The 18113-nt window shown below is 57.0% G+C and overlaps 6 protein-coding genes across 6 annotated transcripts; 5 read left to right on the forward strand and 1 right to left on the reverse strand.

The window, feature by feature from the left end:
- Nucleotides 1–43: 43 nt before the first annotated feature.
- BKCO1_7000113 (phytoene dehydrogenase) lies at nucleotides 44–4482 on the forward strand (the record flags this gene model as incomplete). The annotated part of the gene is made up of 10 exons (XM_020278556.1): nucleotides 44–66; nucleotides 120–219; nucleotides 268–653; nucleotides 704–877; nucleotides 927–1214; nucleotides 1267–2008; nucleotides 2350–2452; nucleotides 2525–2646; nucleotides 2698–3231; nucleotides 3301–4482. 10 exons carry the CDS (start codon nucleotides 44–46, stop codon nucleotides 4480–4482), a joined length of 3654 nt encoding a protein of 1217 aa, XP_020133490.1.
- A 2526-nt stretch (nucleotides 4483–7008) lies between these two features.
- BKCO1_7000114 (family a g protein-coupled receptor-like protein) lies at nucleotides 7009–8024 on the forward strand (the record flags this gene model as incomplete). Its single annotated transcript, XM_020278557.1, has 2 exons — nucleotides 7009–7525; nucleotides 7579–8024. 2 exons carry the CDS (start codon nucleotides 7009–7011, stop codon nucleotides 8022–8024), a joined length of 963 nt encoding a protein of 320 aa, XP_020133487.1.
- Nucleotides 8025–9553: 1529 nt separating this feature from the next.
- Nucleotides 9554–10500, reverse strand: BKCO1_7000115 (cenp-o kinetochore centromere component; the record flags this gene model as incomplete). The annotated part of the gene is made up of 2 exons (XM_020278558.1): nucleotides 9554–10386; nucleotides 10437–10500. 2 exons carry the CDS (start codon nucleotides 10498–10500, stop codon nucleotides 9554–9556), a joined length of 897 nt encoding a protein of 298 aa, XP_020133488.1.
- A 562-nt stretch (nucleotides 10501–11062) lies between these two features.
- BKCO1_7000116 (acetyl-coenzyme a transporter 1) lies at nucleotides 11063–13197 on the forward strand (the record flags this gene model as incomplete). The annotated part of the gene is made up of 3 exons (XM_020278559.1): nucleotides 11063–12002; nucleotides 12058–12799; nucleotides 12867–13197. 3 exons carry the CDS (start codon nucleotides 11063–11065, stop codon nucleotides 13195–13197), a joined length of 2013 nt encoding a protein of 670 aa, XP_020133486.1.
- A 1178-nt stretch (nucleotides 13198–14375) lies between these two features.
- Nucleotides 14376–15159, forward strand: BKCO1_7000117 (peroxiredoxin tsa1; the record flags this gene model as incomplete). Its single annotated transcript, XM_020278560.1, has 3 exons — nucleotides 14376–14454; nucleotides 14522–14868; nucleotides 14962–15159. 3 exons carry the CDS (start codon nucleotides 14376–14378, stop codon nucleotides 15157–15159), a joined length of 624 nt encoding a protein of 207 aa, XP_020133535.1.
- Nucleotides 15160–15770: 611 nt separating this feature from the next.
- On the forward strand, nucleotides 15771–18047 carry BKCO1_7000118 (myb dna-binding domain containing protein; the record flags this gene model as incomplete). Its single annotated transcript, XM_020278561.1, has 1 exon — nucleotides 15771–18047. One exon carries the CDS (start codon nucleotides 15771–15773, stop codon nucleotides 18045–18047), a length of 2277 nt encoding a protein of 758 aa, XP_020133492.1.
- Between the last annotated feature and the right edge of the window lie 66 nt (nucleotides 18048–18113).

Genomic DNA, 18113 nt, shown 5'->3' on the forward strand with positions numbered 1-18113 from the left:
CCGGGGAATGGCCTGGTAGCACCTCAAGCCTTAGTCGCGAGCAATGGGTTACGACTACGCCCTCGTGTAAGTCCCAAGCTCGCAGTCAACCCCCCAGCTCGCTTCTAACACACAGCAAGCCACCTCAAATATACCATCCCACCTGCGGTAGCCCTGACTTTCCTGTACCGGCCGTTGCTCACTCGTCTCGATGTGTACAAAATCCTCTTTCTTGTCACCGTCAGTATGCGCCTCAAGCCATTGGCCGTTTTTCTCTGACTCGGTCAGATTGCTGTTGTCTCCACCATTCCCTGGGACTCGTATCTAATCCGCACCCGAGTATGGACCTACCCCGCCACCGTCATCGTCGGGCCCAAGCTACTGGGCATACCTGCCGAAGAAGTCTTCTTTTTTGTCATCCAGACCTACAACACATCCTTACTGTATCTCCTGCTTGGCAAACCCGTCTTCTTTCCCATATACCTACGGACCGAACAGGTGCATTTGAAGGCGCCAGCCGGTAAGAGGCCATCCTGGAAACGGTACCAATGGGCTGGCCAGACTGTACTAGCCTCGGGCATTGGCCTCGGCGCGTACGCAGTGAAGACTGGGGGTCGTGGCACATATATGGGATTGATCATACTTTGGGCATTTCCCTTCCTTTTTCTCCTATGGTAGGCTGTTGCAACCTTCTCAACGACACTTCAAAGCTGATCTGAGGTAGGAGTCTCGCATATCAGTGCATCCTTGGCATCCCCCGGTCCAGTTCGCTTTGGCCCATCGCGGTGCCCACTGTCTACCTCTGGGTTGTTGATACCCTAGCTCTGAGGCGTGGAACGTGGGTCATCGAGACGGGTACGAAACTCGGCTTCCATCTGTGGCCTGGTTTGGAGATAGAGTGAGTGTCTCCAGCCGTTTTGAAAAAGCCAGACTGACTTGGCCTCTAGGGAAGCCTTTTTCTTCCTCACTACTAATACCCTAATCGTCTTCGGGTTGATAGCATTTGACAATGCGCTGGCCATCCTGTTCACATGTCGGCAGACTTTCCCCACTATTCCGCCATTGCCCTCCCCAGCTCTCCTGGTTCGTGCTTTACTAAAGCCTGCGTCTTCCTACGACGAGTCTTATCTTCATGCCCTCGGAGAAGCCGTCGGCCGACTTCGACGGAAGAGCCGGAGCTTTTATATTGCAAGTGGCACATTCCAGGGCCGCCTTCGGGCTGATTTGATTCTCTTGTAAGGTCCTAACCTCATAAAATCGACCTGCTAGTTGCTTATTGATGCGCAGGTACTCCTTCTGCCGCGTAGCAGACGATCTCGTCGACAACGCTGCAGATTCCAAGGAGGCTCGAGAATGGATCCGCAAACTCCGCATGTATCTCGACCTTTCCTACATGGACGTGGAGGAGAAGGCCCTACTTCAGGATTACATCGAAATCAAGTTTCCTGCTGAAGCTCAATCTGCCCTCGGATTTTTGCCTACTTCGCGACTCTCTAGCAAGCCCCTGTACGACATGCTGGACGGGTTTGAAATGGATGTTGCGTTCGCCTCGGCTGGCGACGAGACGTCGAAATACCCCATTCAAACGGTCTCAGACCTGGATCTGTATGGAGAACGCGTTGCGGGCACGGTTGCACATTCGATCCTGGAACTGGTCTTCCACAACTTGCCATCGGATGCATCCACCGAGACCAAAGAGCGCCTCATCAAGGCCGGGTCGAGGATGGGCGTCGCCTTGCAATACGTGAACATCTCGCGAGATATTGCAGTCGATGCGCGCATTCAGCGCGTGTACATTCCGTTGGACTGGATTGCGGAACAAGAACTCACACCCGTAGCCATAATCAAGAATCCTCAAGGCACGCGAGTGGAAGACCTCCGACTTCAACTGCTCAACCGCGCATTCCACATATATGCGGATGCCAAAGATGCAATCGAAGAGCTTCCCGACGAGGCCAGGGGTCCGATGCGTGTGGCAGTCGAAAGCTACATGGAGATCGGGCGGGTGATCAAGGAAGAAGGGTACAGGGTGCGAGAGGGCAGGGCTACGGTGCCCAAGCTACGGAGAATAATAGTGGCATGGAAGGCACTCAGCCAGAGCAGTGCTTGATGGGAGTGGATAAAGTGTAGTACCTAGTGTGTTGATTTGCACCGGTTTGGAGATACCCACATTGTTAGGCTCGCGTCCACATGATGCAACTATCTGGCCACATTTCGCCCAATTCTGAGTCTGGTTGCTGTGCCGCTGAATACATGATCCCTGCAGCGATCCGGGAGCCGGTGGGGACGGCGCCAGTCTGTGCTTCGGGCCTGGCTTGCGCGCTAGTCGGCCCCAGCCGGCTCTATGAGACGTCACGTCATGGATTATAGAATAATGCTATCCGCCCCAATAACTGCCTGCTCAAGCTTCCCAGCATCGAGAAACTGTCAACAATGGCCGAGAAGGTTCGCCAGAGGACGGCAGTGATTATCGGTTCGTTAATGCCGACTGCCGTGCTCCTCAATGGCCTTTTCGCCGGGTAGCTAACTGGAGCCAACGACTTAGGTGCCGGCGTAGGCGGCGTCGCAACCGCGGCGCGTCTCGCGAAAGCCGGCTACGCGGTCACGGTCGTTGAGAAGAACGACTTCACCGGTGGAAGGTGCTCGCTGATCCACCACGACGGCTACGTACGCCTCCGCGTATCATCCGTAGAAGAACCGCACTGATGCGTACTTCAGCGATTCGACCAGGGCCCATCGTTGCTTCTCCTTCCGAACCTATTCGCCGAGGCGTTCCAAGACCTAGGCACCTCCCTCGAGGCCGAGGGCGTGCACCTCATCAAATGCGAGCCAAACTACCGCCTCTGGTTTGGCGACGGCCACAGCTTCGAGCTGTCCACAGACCTGGCCCGCATGAAGAAGGAGGTTGAGAAATGGGAGGGCAAAGACGGCTTCGAGCGCTACTTGGCCTTCCTGGCCGAGGCGCACCGCCATTACGAGCTCAGCGTGACGCACGTCCTGAAGCGGAACTTCACCACGCTGCTCAGCATGGCCCGGCCGAGCTTCCTCAAGCACCTGATCGAATTGCATCCGTTCGAAAGCATCTACAGCAGGGCATCCAAGTACTTCTGGACCGAAAGGTTGAGACGAGCCTTCACCTTCGCGAGCATGTACATGGGGATGAGTCCGTTTGAAGCCCCCGGAACCTACAGTCTGCTGCAATACACCGAGTTGGCCGAAGGTGTCTGGTATCCCGAGGGAGGCTTTCATAAGGTGAGCTCCCGTACACAAGTTGGGGGGAGAGATAACAGCCAAAAGCGTCAGAACTCTGATCGTGCCCAGGTCATCGAAGCACTCGTCAAAGTCGGCGAGCGTCTAGGCGTAACCTACCGGCTATCCACGCCCGTCTCGAGCATCGCCCTCTCGCCCGACCACCGCCGAGCCACGGGCGTCGTGCTCGCCTCGGGGGAGACGATCCCGGCCGACGTCGTGGTCAACAACTCGGACCTCGTCTACGCCTACAACAACCTGCTCCCGCCGACGGCGTACGCGCGCTCGCTCGCCAAGCGGCCCGCCTCGTGCAGCAGCATCTCCTTCTACTGGTCGCTCTCGCGCGCCGTCCCGGAGCTCGGCCCGCACAACATCTTCCTCGCCGACGAGTACCGCGCCAGCTTCGACAGCATCTTCAAGCACCACCAGATCCCCGCCGAGCCCTCCTTCTACCTCAACGTCCCCTCGCGCATCGACCCGGCCGCCGCGCCGCCCGGCAAAGACGCCGTCGTCGTCCTCGTCCCCGTCGGCCACCTCACCCCGGAGCCCGACGCCACGACCACGACCACGACCACGACCACGACGGACACCGCCGCATCAACCCCCCCGCAAGACTGGCCCGCCATGCTCTCCCGCGCGCGCGCCGCCGTCCTCGCCGCCGTCCGCGCGCGCACCGGCGCCGACCTCGCGCCGCTCATCGCGCACGAGCGCGTCAACGCGCCGCCCGACTGGCGCGCCGCCTTCAACCTCGACCGCGGCGCCATCCTCGGCCTCGGCCACTCCTTCTTCAACGTGCTGTCCTTCCGCCCGGGGACCCGCCACCCCCGCGCCCGCGGCCTGTACTTTGTCGGCGCGAGCACCCACCCCGGCACCGGCGTGCCCATCTGTCTGGCGGGGAGCCGCGTCACGGCGGAGCAGGTGCTCGGGGATGAGGGGGATGGGTGGGGGGCGAGGGAGGGGAGGGGGGCGGTGGTGCCGTGGGGGAGGAGCGGTGGTGATGGTGGTGGTGGGGTGGTCGGAGGAGGGGGGAGCAAGGGGGCGAGGGGTGGCGAGGGGATTGATCGCGTGGAAGGGGGTGGCGGCGGTTACGTGTGGTGGCTGCTTCAGGTTGCGGTGCTGCTTTTGGCCGTGTTGGGCGCGTTTGCGCTTGCTGCCGGCGGTGGCGAAGGGGGGCTTTCGTCGGGCAGCAGCAGCAGCAGCAGCAGTAGCGATGATTCTTCTGGCTCGTGGTTGAAGCTTGGGAAGGATTGGTGAGACGCCGAAGTTTGGTCGCGCAGCTCGCTTCTTACTCGATGCGGTCGATGATCGACTTCTCGCTCGCCGTCGGCCGTCGATGTTTGTCCCTCCTCTGGCTCGCGTAATCCAAGCCAGAGCAGTCTGTCTGATGACTGAATTATTATTGCAGGGGAATGGCCCGTTTGGCTTATTAGAGTTATAACGTCTGCCTTGACTAACCCAATGAAACCGCGGTTGTGCCTGGTTCTCTATCCCGCTCAAAAGTTGCAAATACCTTTTCCATAAGCGTGAAATGTAAAGAACAGACATGTAAAGCGAACTCCTCACCCCGGTGCCGGAACACTTGGGTTGATCTCCAGTTTGCAGAGGCCGGGCTGATCTTCACCAGTGGCCTGCTCTTTCGCATGCACTGCGTCTGCAACCACGCGTCCCCACTCAACACCCGTGTTTGTCTTCTTCACATCATCATCTGCATTACACAGCTTATCAAGCGAAGCTGCACGGCAGCATGGAAGCATGTGGCTAACCATGTCAGCGGCACGTGGTTGAGACTGCGTGCACGGGAAGTCTACGCGGCCAGGAGCGATAGGCAGTTGGGCCCAAAATCTTACCCAGCTGCCCTCATTAGCTGCACCAGAGATTATAGCAAGCCGCCGCATCCGGACTCAATGTGGCGGAAATGAGTCAAAACGGCATATCGAAAAAACCTCGGGATGAGATGGCGATGGCTATTTTCAATATTAATACGATGAAATGAGTTAGCAAAACCCGAATTTCTCTCCACCGTAGAAGTGGCCGAAACTCGGGGCTTTGTTTCCCTCTGCGAGCTTTGTGATGGAAAAGACGTGTCTGCTGACGCACACCGAAGACGGACAAGATCGATGACATGGGTTGCTGGCGTTGGAGAGTTAGTGTGCAGGGGTGCATGTTTGGTAAGAATTTGGCCGGTCCTCAATCGCTCTGTCGCGTGGATGCGTGCGGTTCGGTGTATGCAGGACAACAGAGCGAGCACATGGCCATGCGCAATTGGTATGCTGCCATTGTTCGCTCTGACTTTTCCCCTCTTCTTGGCATGCAGAGTGGAGAGGAGTAGCCCGCTAACGCCACCGCCAAGCAAATGGTCGTCGAGCTCTGCCAAGGTTTTGCGGGTCAATATTGAGCCTTGAAGCATTCCCTGGAGAATGTCGTGATCAGTGCTGAGCGGTCACTGCTTCCATCGTTGCATTGGACGCGGGGATCGGATTGGCGTCGAGATCTGGTGATTGCGGAAGGCTGAGACAGCTCGGTGGCAAGGATCGTCGGGTGTCAGGCCAGTGCGGAGCGAGGGCTGGAAGCGGAGATGTATCACCACGAAGTGATACCTTCCTTGACCGCTCATGATTTGCTGGTTGAGTTGCCGCTTCTGTTAGTGTATGATGATTTGCCGAATTCTGCTCTGAGCCTTGCTACTCGGTCAAGAAGGTACATACATGAGTTGTCTAGGCCTGGCACAATCAGGAAGCGATCTGCTCGGCCGATCACAGCTCATTGATTTTCTGGGGAACACCCCATTGATATGCGCGGGTGTTGTTCGGGCGTGTCGAGTTGATGAAGAAACGGACGGAAACTGGTACAGAGCCGGCTGTACGGTGGGCATCTCGTGATGAATGTCATGTGGTGTGACGTTCCCAGAGACGGCTAGCAAGTGACTGCAAGGTGACTGGAGGTGTTGGTTTGGGCTTCTCGGGCCAGCGATCGGAGTCGAGCCGAGTTCGGCGGCGTGCAGCAACGGGTTGTCGCGGAGGGCGGCACGGAGCGGGGGCATGCGATGGGCGTGCTCCATGACCGCGGCCGGCAGGGTCAGCACGCGGGGTCTGGGTCTGGCCAGGCGGGTTGCGGCTGCTGGAAACTCCTGCCGGCTGCCGCATCGGCCATATACTGTCCGAGGAAATGCAGCACGGGAGGTGGTGATGGTGATGTGATGTTATGAGTCAACCCGTTGGTAGACAGGCCCGAACCGTGCAGACGCTGGCAGCATGGCACACGGTAGCCATGGAACCGAGATTGCGCGCAGATGAGGCGGATAGCGGCCTTTGGCGGTGGAGGCGTCAATAGAGTTGGTGGGCGGGCGGCAGTGGAGGGGGCGCGCAGGCGTCATGCGATGCAGCGACAAGCACAGACTCCCGCGCTAGGCCGGCGATCCACAAAGCTTGTGGGGGGCCCCTGTCTAGCGCCACATGGTCTTCTTTTGCATCATAGACGGCTCGTCACTGCACTTCCATCTGCATCACCGCTTCCAATCGGCTACCATGCGCGGTGCCCCAGTCCATTCACATCGAAGGTGGGCCTCGGCGCAGCCGGATCGAAACGCTATCACCGTGCGCGAGAACGGCGGCAGCGACGGATACGTTAAAGCGGCCATGAGACGTCATGACTGCAGTCTTTGGCAGTTTCTTTGCTCGCACATGCTGCTCTTATATTCGGCCCTGGGGCTCCACGGCCTACCCATCAGCCGTTCCTCACTTCCTCAGTGACCCCCGTCCCACTCTGAGCGCATTGCCCATCATGAACTACCTCAACCACTTTGAGCGTCGCAACAATGCTTTGCGCGTGAACCCCAGCGTGAATAGTGCAGGGAGTGCCGACATTGCCATTACCACCCGCGGATCCGACTGGTACTGGACCGTCACGGCTGTCATGGCGTTGAGCACCTTCATTTTTGCCGGCCTCGCTCTCACCAAGCCTCGCCAAAACCGCATTTTCCACTACATCACCGCTGCCGTCACCATGACTGCTGCTGTTGCCTACTTCTCCATGGCATCCAACCTTGGCTGGACTCCCATCCCCGTCGAGTTCCGCCGCGGCGACCCCAGAGTCAGGGGCGTCAACCGCGAAATCTTCTACGTCCGCTACATTGACTGGTTCATCACCACGCCTCTTCTGCTCATGGACCTCCTCCTCACCGCTGGAATGCCTTGGCCCACGCTCCTCTGGGTTATTTTTGTCGATTGGGTCATGATTGTCACCGGTCTCGTCGGTGCGCTCGTCAGGAGCTCGTACAAGTGGGGTTACTTCGCCTTTGGTATGTTGCAACAACACAATCCATGTTGATACGGAACACTGATAGCTTCTCAGGCTGCGCTGCTCTCGTCTACATTGTCTACCAGCTCGCGTGGGAAGCCCGCATCCATGCTAACCACCTCGGCAACGACGTCGGCCGCACATTCCTCATGTGCGGCTCGCTCACCACCGTTCTTTGGATCTGCTATCCCATCGCTTGGGGCGTTTGTGAGGGCGGCAATATCATTGCTCCTGACTCCGAGGCCGTCTTCTACGGTGTGCTCGACCTCCTCGCCAAGCCCGTCTTCGGAGCTCTGCTGATCTGGGGCCACCGCAACATCGATCCCGCCCGCCTCGGTCTCCGCCTTCGCGACTATGATGAGGACCCCGCCGTCATTGGCGGTGCCGTTGGTCACGAGAAGAGGCATGCCACCAACGGTCACTCGAATGGCGCCACCAATGGTACCAATGGCACCGATGCCGCCGCCGCAGAGTCTACTCCGGCCACCACCACTGTCTGATTCTTGACCGCTGAATGCCAAGTCTTCTTTGTCTATGGAATCCGTCTATGATACCAAGCGCAGCTTGCTGCTGCTCGCGTCAGTGCCATCGCCTTTCTCTTCTAACTTCGCCACGAGGAAGGCAGAGGAGGCGGGGAAATTTCAAATAGTAATCCATTGACTTTCGTTAATGGTTCCTTAAGTGTCTGTGTGTAATCGTCTTCTTGTTTTGCAACCCGGAATTCCAACTTTGCTCGCATCGTCTCGGCCGAGGTTCACGCTGCTGGGCCCCCGGGTGCATCAAAGCAAACATGACTGTGACTGAAGAAAAGTGGCCGGTTATATCAAAATTTCAAGCTCGTATATCTAGGTTCTCATCGGGAACGTAGGAACGTACATGTGACTTTTGACACTGTATGTGTCCGGACGGACACATGAGTAAACTACTTACATCAGTAAGGTCCAACAAAACTTACGCCAATTTCAGTAAGCATATTGGCTTATGAATGCTGGACAGGCTTTATTAGAGCATTGATCATGTTTGCATCGTGCGTCTTGGCAGCTCTGCGTGCCAGTCTACGCCGGACGGATCCAATTAACGGATGACAGGATACTGTAATCAACCAGCGTACGCATTTTCTTCAGCCTGTGGGTACAACCCTTTGACTTGAAAGGTGTGCGAAAATACCAAGGGAAACATTGATATCTTTCCCTAACTCCGGTCTCTTCTTAAGCGTGAAATACTTGTAAAGTTGTATATCGTGCGGTTACTCTCTTCACTCTAAAGCTTTGGCGGCACCCTCCTCAAGGGCCTGCGAGCATTCATTTCCAAGAAATGTCGATCTATCGGCTTTTGAACCATCGGAAGAGCCCCATGTCAAAGGATTGACTTCATAATAGAAGCGTGACGCTGCGTGGCAGCTTTGTCAATTGTAGCTTGTATTCAAATAGAGCACTCAGAACATTTTTTAGTCTTATTTCATCAAGAAGAGAAAAAAAGCTTCACAATATTCCCATTGCTGGGATGTTACACGTCATTCTTTCTCGTTAGTCGTCCAGTTGTTCACGATGCGACCTGCCGTACCAGCTCGGTTGCTGTGGAGCGCCACCAAGCTCGTCGGTCCCAGGCAAGTAACAGACGTGTTTTCTTCGAGGGACATGCGTTCCGGATCGACCGCACCGTGGCTGTTCGCGTCGAAGTTGTCGAAGTCTTCCGGAGTCATGTCTGCCTTACGCGAAGCAAGCCCCCCTTCGGCGAGCTCGCGATCGAACTAGCTGCGAAGCTGCAGGACCGTCTTCCTGGATTTGGCGTGGAAATGTTGGTGAGTAGCGTGCTCTCAAGGCAATTGGTAGAACCATCTGAGCCAGACTTAGCCGCCGTATTCTACGCATGTGAACACTCTTTCAACACTGTCCCGCAAGATATCAAGTTGAACTTGGACAGTAAGGTGTGTTCTCCTTTGACCCACTATGCCAGTTTGTGCAGATGGTAGGAGTCATAAATAGCGATTAATTTCCTAGTGGAACCTTTTGCAGATCAAGTTCGTTTCTCATGCAGTTTCGTAAGTGTTCTGTGGCCTTCTCGGTGATCTTGAATCCACGTCTTGCAACTTCGTCAAACGCTCCACGATGCCCTCCACACGGCGATCTCCTGCCAAAAGCGCCCTCTCAACCGCCCTCACACGCCCGATCCCATCCGAGTTCCTTGCCACAGCCTTTTCAACAACTCCTCTTTTTGACAACAAGACCCGCACTGTGGTCGAATCCGCCAGATTGATCTCAATTTCCTTTGCTCCCACATCCAAAGCCCTGACATCGACTATGACATCTTTGCCTCGCTTTCTCTTCCTAGATGCACCTTCGGCATCTTCCGGCAGTCCCGCATCCTTCCTGAGCTTACCGACCGCATTCAGACGCAAGTGGTGAGAAACCAATTCCTGGCGCAGCTCCCGCACCAGACGGTGTAAATCCTGGGGTTGGTCTTGCTGCGGAAGATATTTTGCGGCGTAACCGTGCAGCGGAATGCATGGCGGAATGGTGTGTTTGTGGATGCGCAGATTCTCACTCCCTGAAGACGACCGATTCAAAAGCAGGTAGTAGGGAGCGGCGAACCGTCCCTTCACAGAGACCTCGATGCGCACGCCGAGGATCCTGCCATCGTCGACGGCGCAGGGGTCAGGGTCTTTGACGCGGAAGGCAGTGGCACCAGCACAAGTGCGGTGTAGATTTTCCAAGTTGTGCCTCTGCTGCTTTTCGATGGCAGCCAACGCGCCGGTCGCAGATGGGTGGGATCCAGTATTGGCGCGTTGGATGCGCGAGAGGGTGTTCTGAGAAGAAAGGAGCGTGGAAGAGAGGATGGAACGACGGCGCTCAAGAGATTCAACTGCAAAGCGTCAGATTATGCGGCATGCACGCTGGGGTGGGGAGCCGTACTCTGCTCGTGCATACGCGCGATCTCGCTATCGAGCGGGGAATCCGGCGCAGGCGAGGCTGCCATGTTGCTGGAAGAGCGAGTCGGCGGCAACCTCGTACAGCAGCTCTGTCAGGGAGTCCTTGTGGATGAAGTGGTGGATGTTGACGGCCCAGGCGACGATAGCGAACAAGAAGGCGGTCCAAGCGATGGCAGCGATGAACAATGACGCGAGCGAGGGCGAGCGGTACACCGGGCTCGGGGTGAAGACGCGCAGGCCGTCGCGAAGTCCCGTGCTCATCCTGGCTGGCTTGGCGCGCTGCGACCGGCGGGGATTCGTGAAACGCGACGCTGTGACGCCTGCGGACGCACAAGAATTGTAGAGCTTCACATGGGTGCGCGGGGAGACCGCTGCTTTCTTTTATCTTGGATATTTTTTCCCCAGTCTCCTGACGTGAACAGACGGTGAACAGCGCACTTTTTGTTCACCGCCACCCTTGCGCCGCGCCTGATCTTGCTCGAGATCCGCGACTGCGCGGCGCGCGGCGGAGTTGCCCCCCGTACTGGCCACGTTCCGCTTCTGGGTACATCATCGCCGCCCCGACACTAGAGATTCCTCCACCTAGCCCAACCGACGACCGCTACATGGATGCCTACCACACCAGGCGACTCACGACCTCCTCTACCCGTTCCCTTGGCCCCTTCCATTTCTGACGCGGCAGACGTCCAGCCCACCCGCCAGCACGTAAAGCACCGCCGCGGAGCATCGCAGCAAAGCCTCGAGCTCCAAGACTTTCCTTCCAATTCTGCCGCCGCCTCTGCGCAATCGAGGTACGGTGCGCGCATCCGTACCCACCACGTCCCTGAAACCAATCCACTCCTTGCGTCCGAGGAATCCGACCTTGATTCGCCCAACGAAGCTCCCATGTCAAAGAAGAAGGGCAGGTCGCCGAACCCGCGAGCTATTGCCGTTCGCGGCGACTCTATAGACTCGACCCGCAGCAACGGCCACGGCACTGGGACTATGGACAGCATGCTTGGACAACGACGCAAGCACGTCGGCCCAGACAGCCCTTCAACGGCTTCGCAGGCCTCACACTTGATGAGCCGGGACAGTTTCACCTTGGACGACGATCCCATGCAGGCAATGACCCACGATGAGGATGGTTCGTCCAAGGGCTTCAGCGAACTCCCAAAGAAGGATCAAAAAAACTTCCTCCTCTTGGTCCTACTCTATTTCCTCCAGGGTGTGCCAATGGGTCTTGCCGGTGGCTCCGTACCCTTTTTGTTGAAAGCCCACCTCTCATACAGCCAAATCGGCGTCTTCTCGCTCGCTTCATACCCTTATTCGCTCAAGCTCCTGTGGAGCCCCATCGTCGACGCAATCTGGACCCCGAAAGTCGGAAGGAGAAAGAGCTGGATTCTGCCGATTCAGACATTGTCCGGCTTTGGCATGCTTTGGCTTGGCGCCCGCGCCGAGCAGATGATGACCGATGCTGGCGCAGATGGAGGCGCAGGAATCTGGGGATTCACTTGGTGGTGGTTCTTCCTGGTTTTCATGTGCGCCACGCAGGATATTGCCGTTGACGGTATGTGTCTACTAATTCGCTCTCTGGCAATCAAAACGTCGCTAATGCACCCCAGGCTGGGCACTTACACTCCTTTCCCCCGAAAACCTGGCGTACGCCTCGACTGCCCAAACCGTCGGTCTGACTGCCGGTCAGTTCTTGTCTTACACGGTCTTCCTAGCCTTCAATTCCCCCGACTTCGCCAACAAGTGGTTCCGCGCAATACCAAAGGAAGAGGGTGTCATGACGCTTGGAGGTTACCTGACCTTTTGGGGCTGGGCATATCTGGCTGTGACTCTGGCCCTTGCGCTCATGAAGCGTGAGGAGAGGACTAAGAACAATGACGGAATAGCGGAGGTCTACAAGGTCATGGGCGGCATCTTGAAGCTCAAGAACATCCAAACCTTCATTGTCATCCACTTGATTGCCAAGATTGGCTTCCAGGCAAACGACGCGGTCACCAACCTCAAGCTTCTGGACAAGGGCTTCAGCCAGGAGGACATGGCTCTTACCGTTCTGATCGACTTTCCCTTTGAACTCTCCTTGGGCTATTACGCAGGCAAATGGTCCCAGTCATATCCACCCATGCAACTTTGGTGCTGGGCTTTCATCGGCCGCCTAGCGGCGGCGGCCTTCGCGCAGTTTGTCGTCATGATTTTCCCCGAAGGCGGCGTCACAACATGGTACTTGTTGACGGTGATTGTCGAGCATGTGTTCTCGACCTTCATGAGTACAGTAATGTTTGTCGCGATATCGGCCTTCCACGCCAAGATCGCGGACCCGGTCATCGGGGGCACCTACATGACCCTCCTTGCCACGTGAGTGAACCCTGTTTACCTTAACCGTTTTCTCCGCGAATGCGCTTGCTGATCAGACATCTTGCAGTGTTTCAAACCTGGGTGGCACGTTCCCACGCTTCTTCATCCTCAAGTTCGTGGACTTCTTCACGGTTGCAACGTGCGCTCCCCCAGCGAAGCCGCCTACGGAACTCAAGGGTGACCTCGTCACATCGGCATTCTCTTGCGCATTGGAAGCTGAAAAGCACCGCTGCCTGGACGGCGGTGGCACATGCAACATCGAGCACGACGGTTACTATATCGTCAATGTCCTCTGCATCATCCTCGGCCTGGTGACTTTTTGGGGATTCATCAAGCCTGCGGCGCTCAAGCTGCAGGCTCTACCCCTCAGGGCATGGAGACTGGCGGGCGCTAGCTAGTGGAACGATCGTGTCGCTATCTTTGATAGAACCCTTGTTGAATGGAATTTTATTCGCGGTCACACAAGCTCGGGAAACACTGCCTATTTTCAGATGCAGTTGGCACGCATCAGGAGCCTCTATGAACGTCGGTCGATGCGTTCTTCCCGAATTCGCCGAGCGGTAACGGCGTTAAACATTTTAGGAAGCTTGACCAGCAGCTGCGGACAGGCGCACAGAGATATTTAGGTAGCAAGCTCCAATGAACAGAGAGCATGCTGGCCTATGAAGCGATACATGCAGCAGCCGCAATCGAGTGAAGGCCGTTTCTGTCGTGATGGCGCAATGCGGTTCCCCAGGGCCACTCCAGAACAGCGACGATCATGCCCGCGCACGTAAGGATGAGGCGGTAGCACGCGTCGTAGACTCGTAGTTAGCCGGCCGTGTCACTGGCCATAGCTTCTGACGAAGCGGGCCCACAAGGAGTTAAGGTGCCTCGTTCAACCCCGGAAGAGCCTTTCCGCAGCTGCACTTGGCGGACGAGAGATACACGGCGGGCGGTGCTGCGGCGTGAGGCGGAAAGCCGTGCAGTCAGCATACAGCCGACATCGCGGGGAGTGGCGACGATGACGCACGCGGAGTAGGCGGTCTGGTGTTGCAGAGAAGCGGCCAACGGTTGGAAGGTGCCAGAACACGAGCGTCGGTCGGCGAGATACGTGCGCGAAAGGGTGGGCAAACCCGACGACAAGCGGGCCGATACCACTTGGACAGAAGAAGGGTAGACCCACAATTACACATCGGCTTCGATTACGGCGGCCGCGGCATGCTGAAGTAATGCAGAGGTTCTGGATTTGCGCGGCCGGTATATAGCATGCTGAGCATCGAGTTTGCCGGTTGCCACACTTAGTTAACGCCTTCTAACGCCGTTGTTGTCATCTGCCGGTCTCGGACTGTTCTTGCCTCAAGGTTGGTGGCCAGCATCCCCAGGCGCAGTTGCCTCGTTTTGCCGTCGGCATGTCGTGACGGAGCATCTGCTGATACAAAGCCCGCGCCCTTTCCTCCGCACCGTCTCTTCCGCTTCCAGCTCACAAGTTTCTGCTGTCTTGCTCCGCACCACCAAACCAGCTAACACTTTGTCTGCCAATCTCGCAGCCGCTTCTGTTCTTGATATCCTCGCAACTACCTCCACAACCATCACCATGTCTTCCGGCAACGCCCGCGTTCAGCACCCCGCTCCCGACTTCAAGGTCACCGCCGTCGTCGACGGTGCCTTCGAGGGTGAGTCTCGCGTCCATCCCTCTGGCACACGCTGTCGTCAATTGTCTGACGTGTTTCCACCGTGTAGAGCTCAGCCTCTCCGACTACACCTCCAAGGGCCAATGGCTCGTCCTTGCCTTCATCCCCATGGCCTGGACCTTCGTCTGCCCCACTGAGATCATCGCCTTCAGCGATGCCGTCCAGCAGTTCAACCAGCGTGGCGTCTCCGTCGCTTTCGCCTCGACCGACTCCGAGTACAGCCTGCTCGCCTGGAGCACCGTTTCCCGCAAGGACGGCGGTCTTGGTGGCATCAACATCCCGCTGATCAGCGACAAGAGCCACAAGCTCAGCAAGGACTACGGTGTCCTGATCGAGGACGTTGGTGTTGCCCTCCGTGGTCTCTTCATCATCGACCCCAAGGGCATTGTCCGCCAGGTACGTACATTCATTGGCTTTGTTTAGGACGGGGTCTGCAACGCAGGCGCATGTTCCACTTGCTCGCATGGAGCTGACGATTCGCCCTTGCAGATCACCATCAACGACCTTCCTGTCGGCCGCAGCGTCGACGAGGCCGTTCGTCTCATCGACGCCTTCCAGTTCACCGAGAAGTACGGCGAGGTCTGCCCCGCCAACTGGAACCCGGGCCAGGACACCATCAAGGCCGACCCCGTTGGCCAGAAGGCCTACCTCGAGAAGAAGTACGGCGGTGATGCCATGACGCAGTAGATTTCTTTCTGCAAGTCACAAAAAACGCATGCGATATGAACGGCATGCATGACGCATGACATAACGCATGGGTGGATATCGAGAGCTGCAGCCGATATGGTGGCCTGGCGTTTTAGCTATCATAGATGGAGAATTGCGCCTGCGGTTTTCGGGCGGCCCGAATCACTCATCATTGCGGTTCCTTTACAGCGGATACCTGTCGCGTAGACAATAGACCACAATACCACTTCTTGTTTTCCAAGCTTCAGTGCGAACTCTGTACCGTGCTCGGGACTACGGGCGAGATAATAGCAGCCGAGCTGATTCGTGGATGTTTTCATATCCGAAATGCTTAATGGGGGGAGACTCGACCAGGATAAGCTTCAGCGACAAAGAAACATTCCCTCCGGCCCCGTGGCATACGCGATACAGACCGACCAGAAGCGGGATGAAGCAGGTTCACACGAATCCAGACGTTTGTGCAACGTTCAGAAACATGCTAGGAAGAAGGTCGGCTGACAGAGCGGGCTCGCTACGGGGTGTCGGTGTTCGCCTCTGGCGGTCAAGTCTATCACAACCTCAACCCGCCGCCGCCCTCCGACCCACTTAAAACTCAGACTTCGCACAATGAAATGGAACCGAGAATCCAATCACTCCTTCTCGACGATAACTTTACAATAGACAACCAGCTGCCGTTTCCTCTCGGTCCTTTCGCCCAACACCACCAGTCCCAACACACTCACAACCATTCCAGCCATCAGCATGGCTCGAGACCGTCCCCCGTAGAGCCCAGCGCCCCTCGTCCGGCGAGTTTTTCTCTCCATGACATCTACAACCCAAACGCGAAGGACTCGCATCACCATGCCACCTTCGCAGGCCGACAGCTGTCCGCCAGCTCTCGCCCGCCACCTTCGCCCCCGTCGACCTCCTTAACGCACGAGCAACACACCCAGCACAACCACCCGGGCGCCTCTTCGTCGCAACCCGCCGCGCGACCGCCTAAGTCTGTGCCGCTGGCCGAGGTGCTAAATGGCCACGAGCAGACATCATCCGGCTTCAGCGGATCGGTCAACGAGCTGCTTGACAACAGCGGCAGCGCCCCAGGCAACAATTCACCTAAGAAGCGGCGAAAGGTCGACGGCAGTGGCATGGGTGATCAGAATATCTTCACGCTCCCCAAGCCCACGCTTCCCGTCAAGAAAGGCGCGCGCCGCCCACGCATCCCGCCGCTGCTGCAGGGTCTGCACCAACCGCCGCCCAACGCAGGCCTGTTCCCGCCGATTACGGGCGAGAGGGTCGCCAGGGAGGGGTGCCCACCGCCCCCGCCACCGCCTCCCGCGACGACGAAGAATGCGATGACACAGCAGCAGAAGCAGAAGTCGACGTCAACCCCAGCGCCTCGAGTGGAGCCCAGGGCGCCGGAAAAAGTGACGCCGATCGAGTCCAAACGGTTGAGCCCGGTTCAGGATGGCGGCAAGGCGCCGCCTAAATCCACTGCGTCTGATGCCGCTGCTGCATCCAGCGCTAAGCCCTCGGCCAAAACCCAGAAAGCAGAGCCGAGCAAAAGGCGGAAGAAGTGGACGGAGGAGGAGACGACGACTTTGTTGAAGGGCGTTGCAAAGTTCGGCATCGGGAACTGGAAAAAGATTCTGGACTGTCCTGAGTTCTCTTTTGATGGTAGGACGGCTGTGGATCTCAAAGATCGGTTCAGGACGTGCTGCCCGGACGAGTATCGGAAGATGAAAAAGCCCAAGGCTGGTGGTACGGAGCTAGATGCTACGGCTGGAGCAAGCGAGGCGTCCACGGCAGAGACCGCGTCCGGCAAGCAAGTGTCCAGTCTGGTTACATCCAACATCCTCCTTCCTGGCCCGTCAAATGGCCCAGTTAGAAAGAGGCGTGGCCCCAAAGTCCACCGAAAGGATTCGCAGGCCCTGGCTTCTATCGGCATAGAGGCCCCTTTCACCAAGTCGACTCGAAGAGAGCGTCGAGAGTTTACGGAACAGGAAGATGCTGCGCTACTGCGCGGTTTTGAGAAACATGGTCCTCATTGGCATGTCATTCGCAACGATCCGGATCTTGAACTAACCCATAGGCACCCTACAGATCTGCGTGATCGCCTCCGCAATAGATGGCCAGAAAAGTATGCCGAAGCTGGTTATAAGATTAAACTGAAGGAGAAGAATAACAAGCAGGAGAACCAGGATGACGCCGGCGCCGGCCCCTCGGCACCCGAGTCTTCCGAAGACAAGGAGCCCTCCAAGAGGATGTTTTTGCAAGATGACAATGCTATGCTCACTGCGAATGTGGCACCACACGTAAATCCAATCGGCATGACCAGGAAAAAGGCACCTGGTTTGAAATCGCTTCTCACGAACTATCCCTTTCCGGATCCTTTTACGGAGGATGACGACTTTACATCAGATCTTCCTTTTGAGGGAGAATGTAGCCCTGTGATTTTGAGCAGAGACATCTTCTCCTATGCCCAGGGGCAGCCCAATGCTTTCGATTTGTCTGTCAATTCGCATGCCGACCATAGCCACATCAACCCATTGGACACGCTCAAGATCCCAAAAACGTCCAGCACGACTCAGCAGCCGCATTCCAGTACGAGCCTGCCACCTCTTTGGCTTCCTGCACCTCTGACTGCCGGCCTGTCCTCAAACTTGGGATCCAACATGCTGCTAGCATCATCCTCAGCACCGTCGTCGAGGTGTATTGCTACAGCTGCTAGCACAAGTACGGCTGGAGGTGGCAATAGTGGAACAGTCAGCCTTCCTGGCCCGGCCGATCTGCTGATGGGACTGGACCTCGAAGGCAAGAATGACGGCCATAGCTCGAACTTCATCTGGGAGGACACCACTCCTTCTCGGCAACTATTCGATGGACGCTTGAACGAAGAGGAGGCGTGACATTGAGTGTTTCCTCTTACGGTTAAGTGTGTGAAGAAGCGTTCTGTTTGCATGTTGTTACCTGAA

Source organism: Diplodia corticola (assembly GCF_001883845.1).
Source record: "Diplodia corticola strain CBS 112549 chromosome Unknown scaffold7, whole genome shotgun sequence".
In the NCBI taxonomy this organism is placed as follows: domain Eukaryota; kingdom Fungi; phylum Ascomycota; class Dothideomycetes; order Botryosphaeriales; family Botryosphaeriaceae; genus Diplodia; species Diplodia corticola.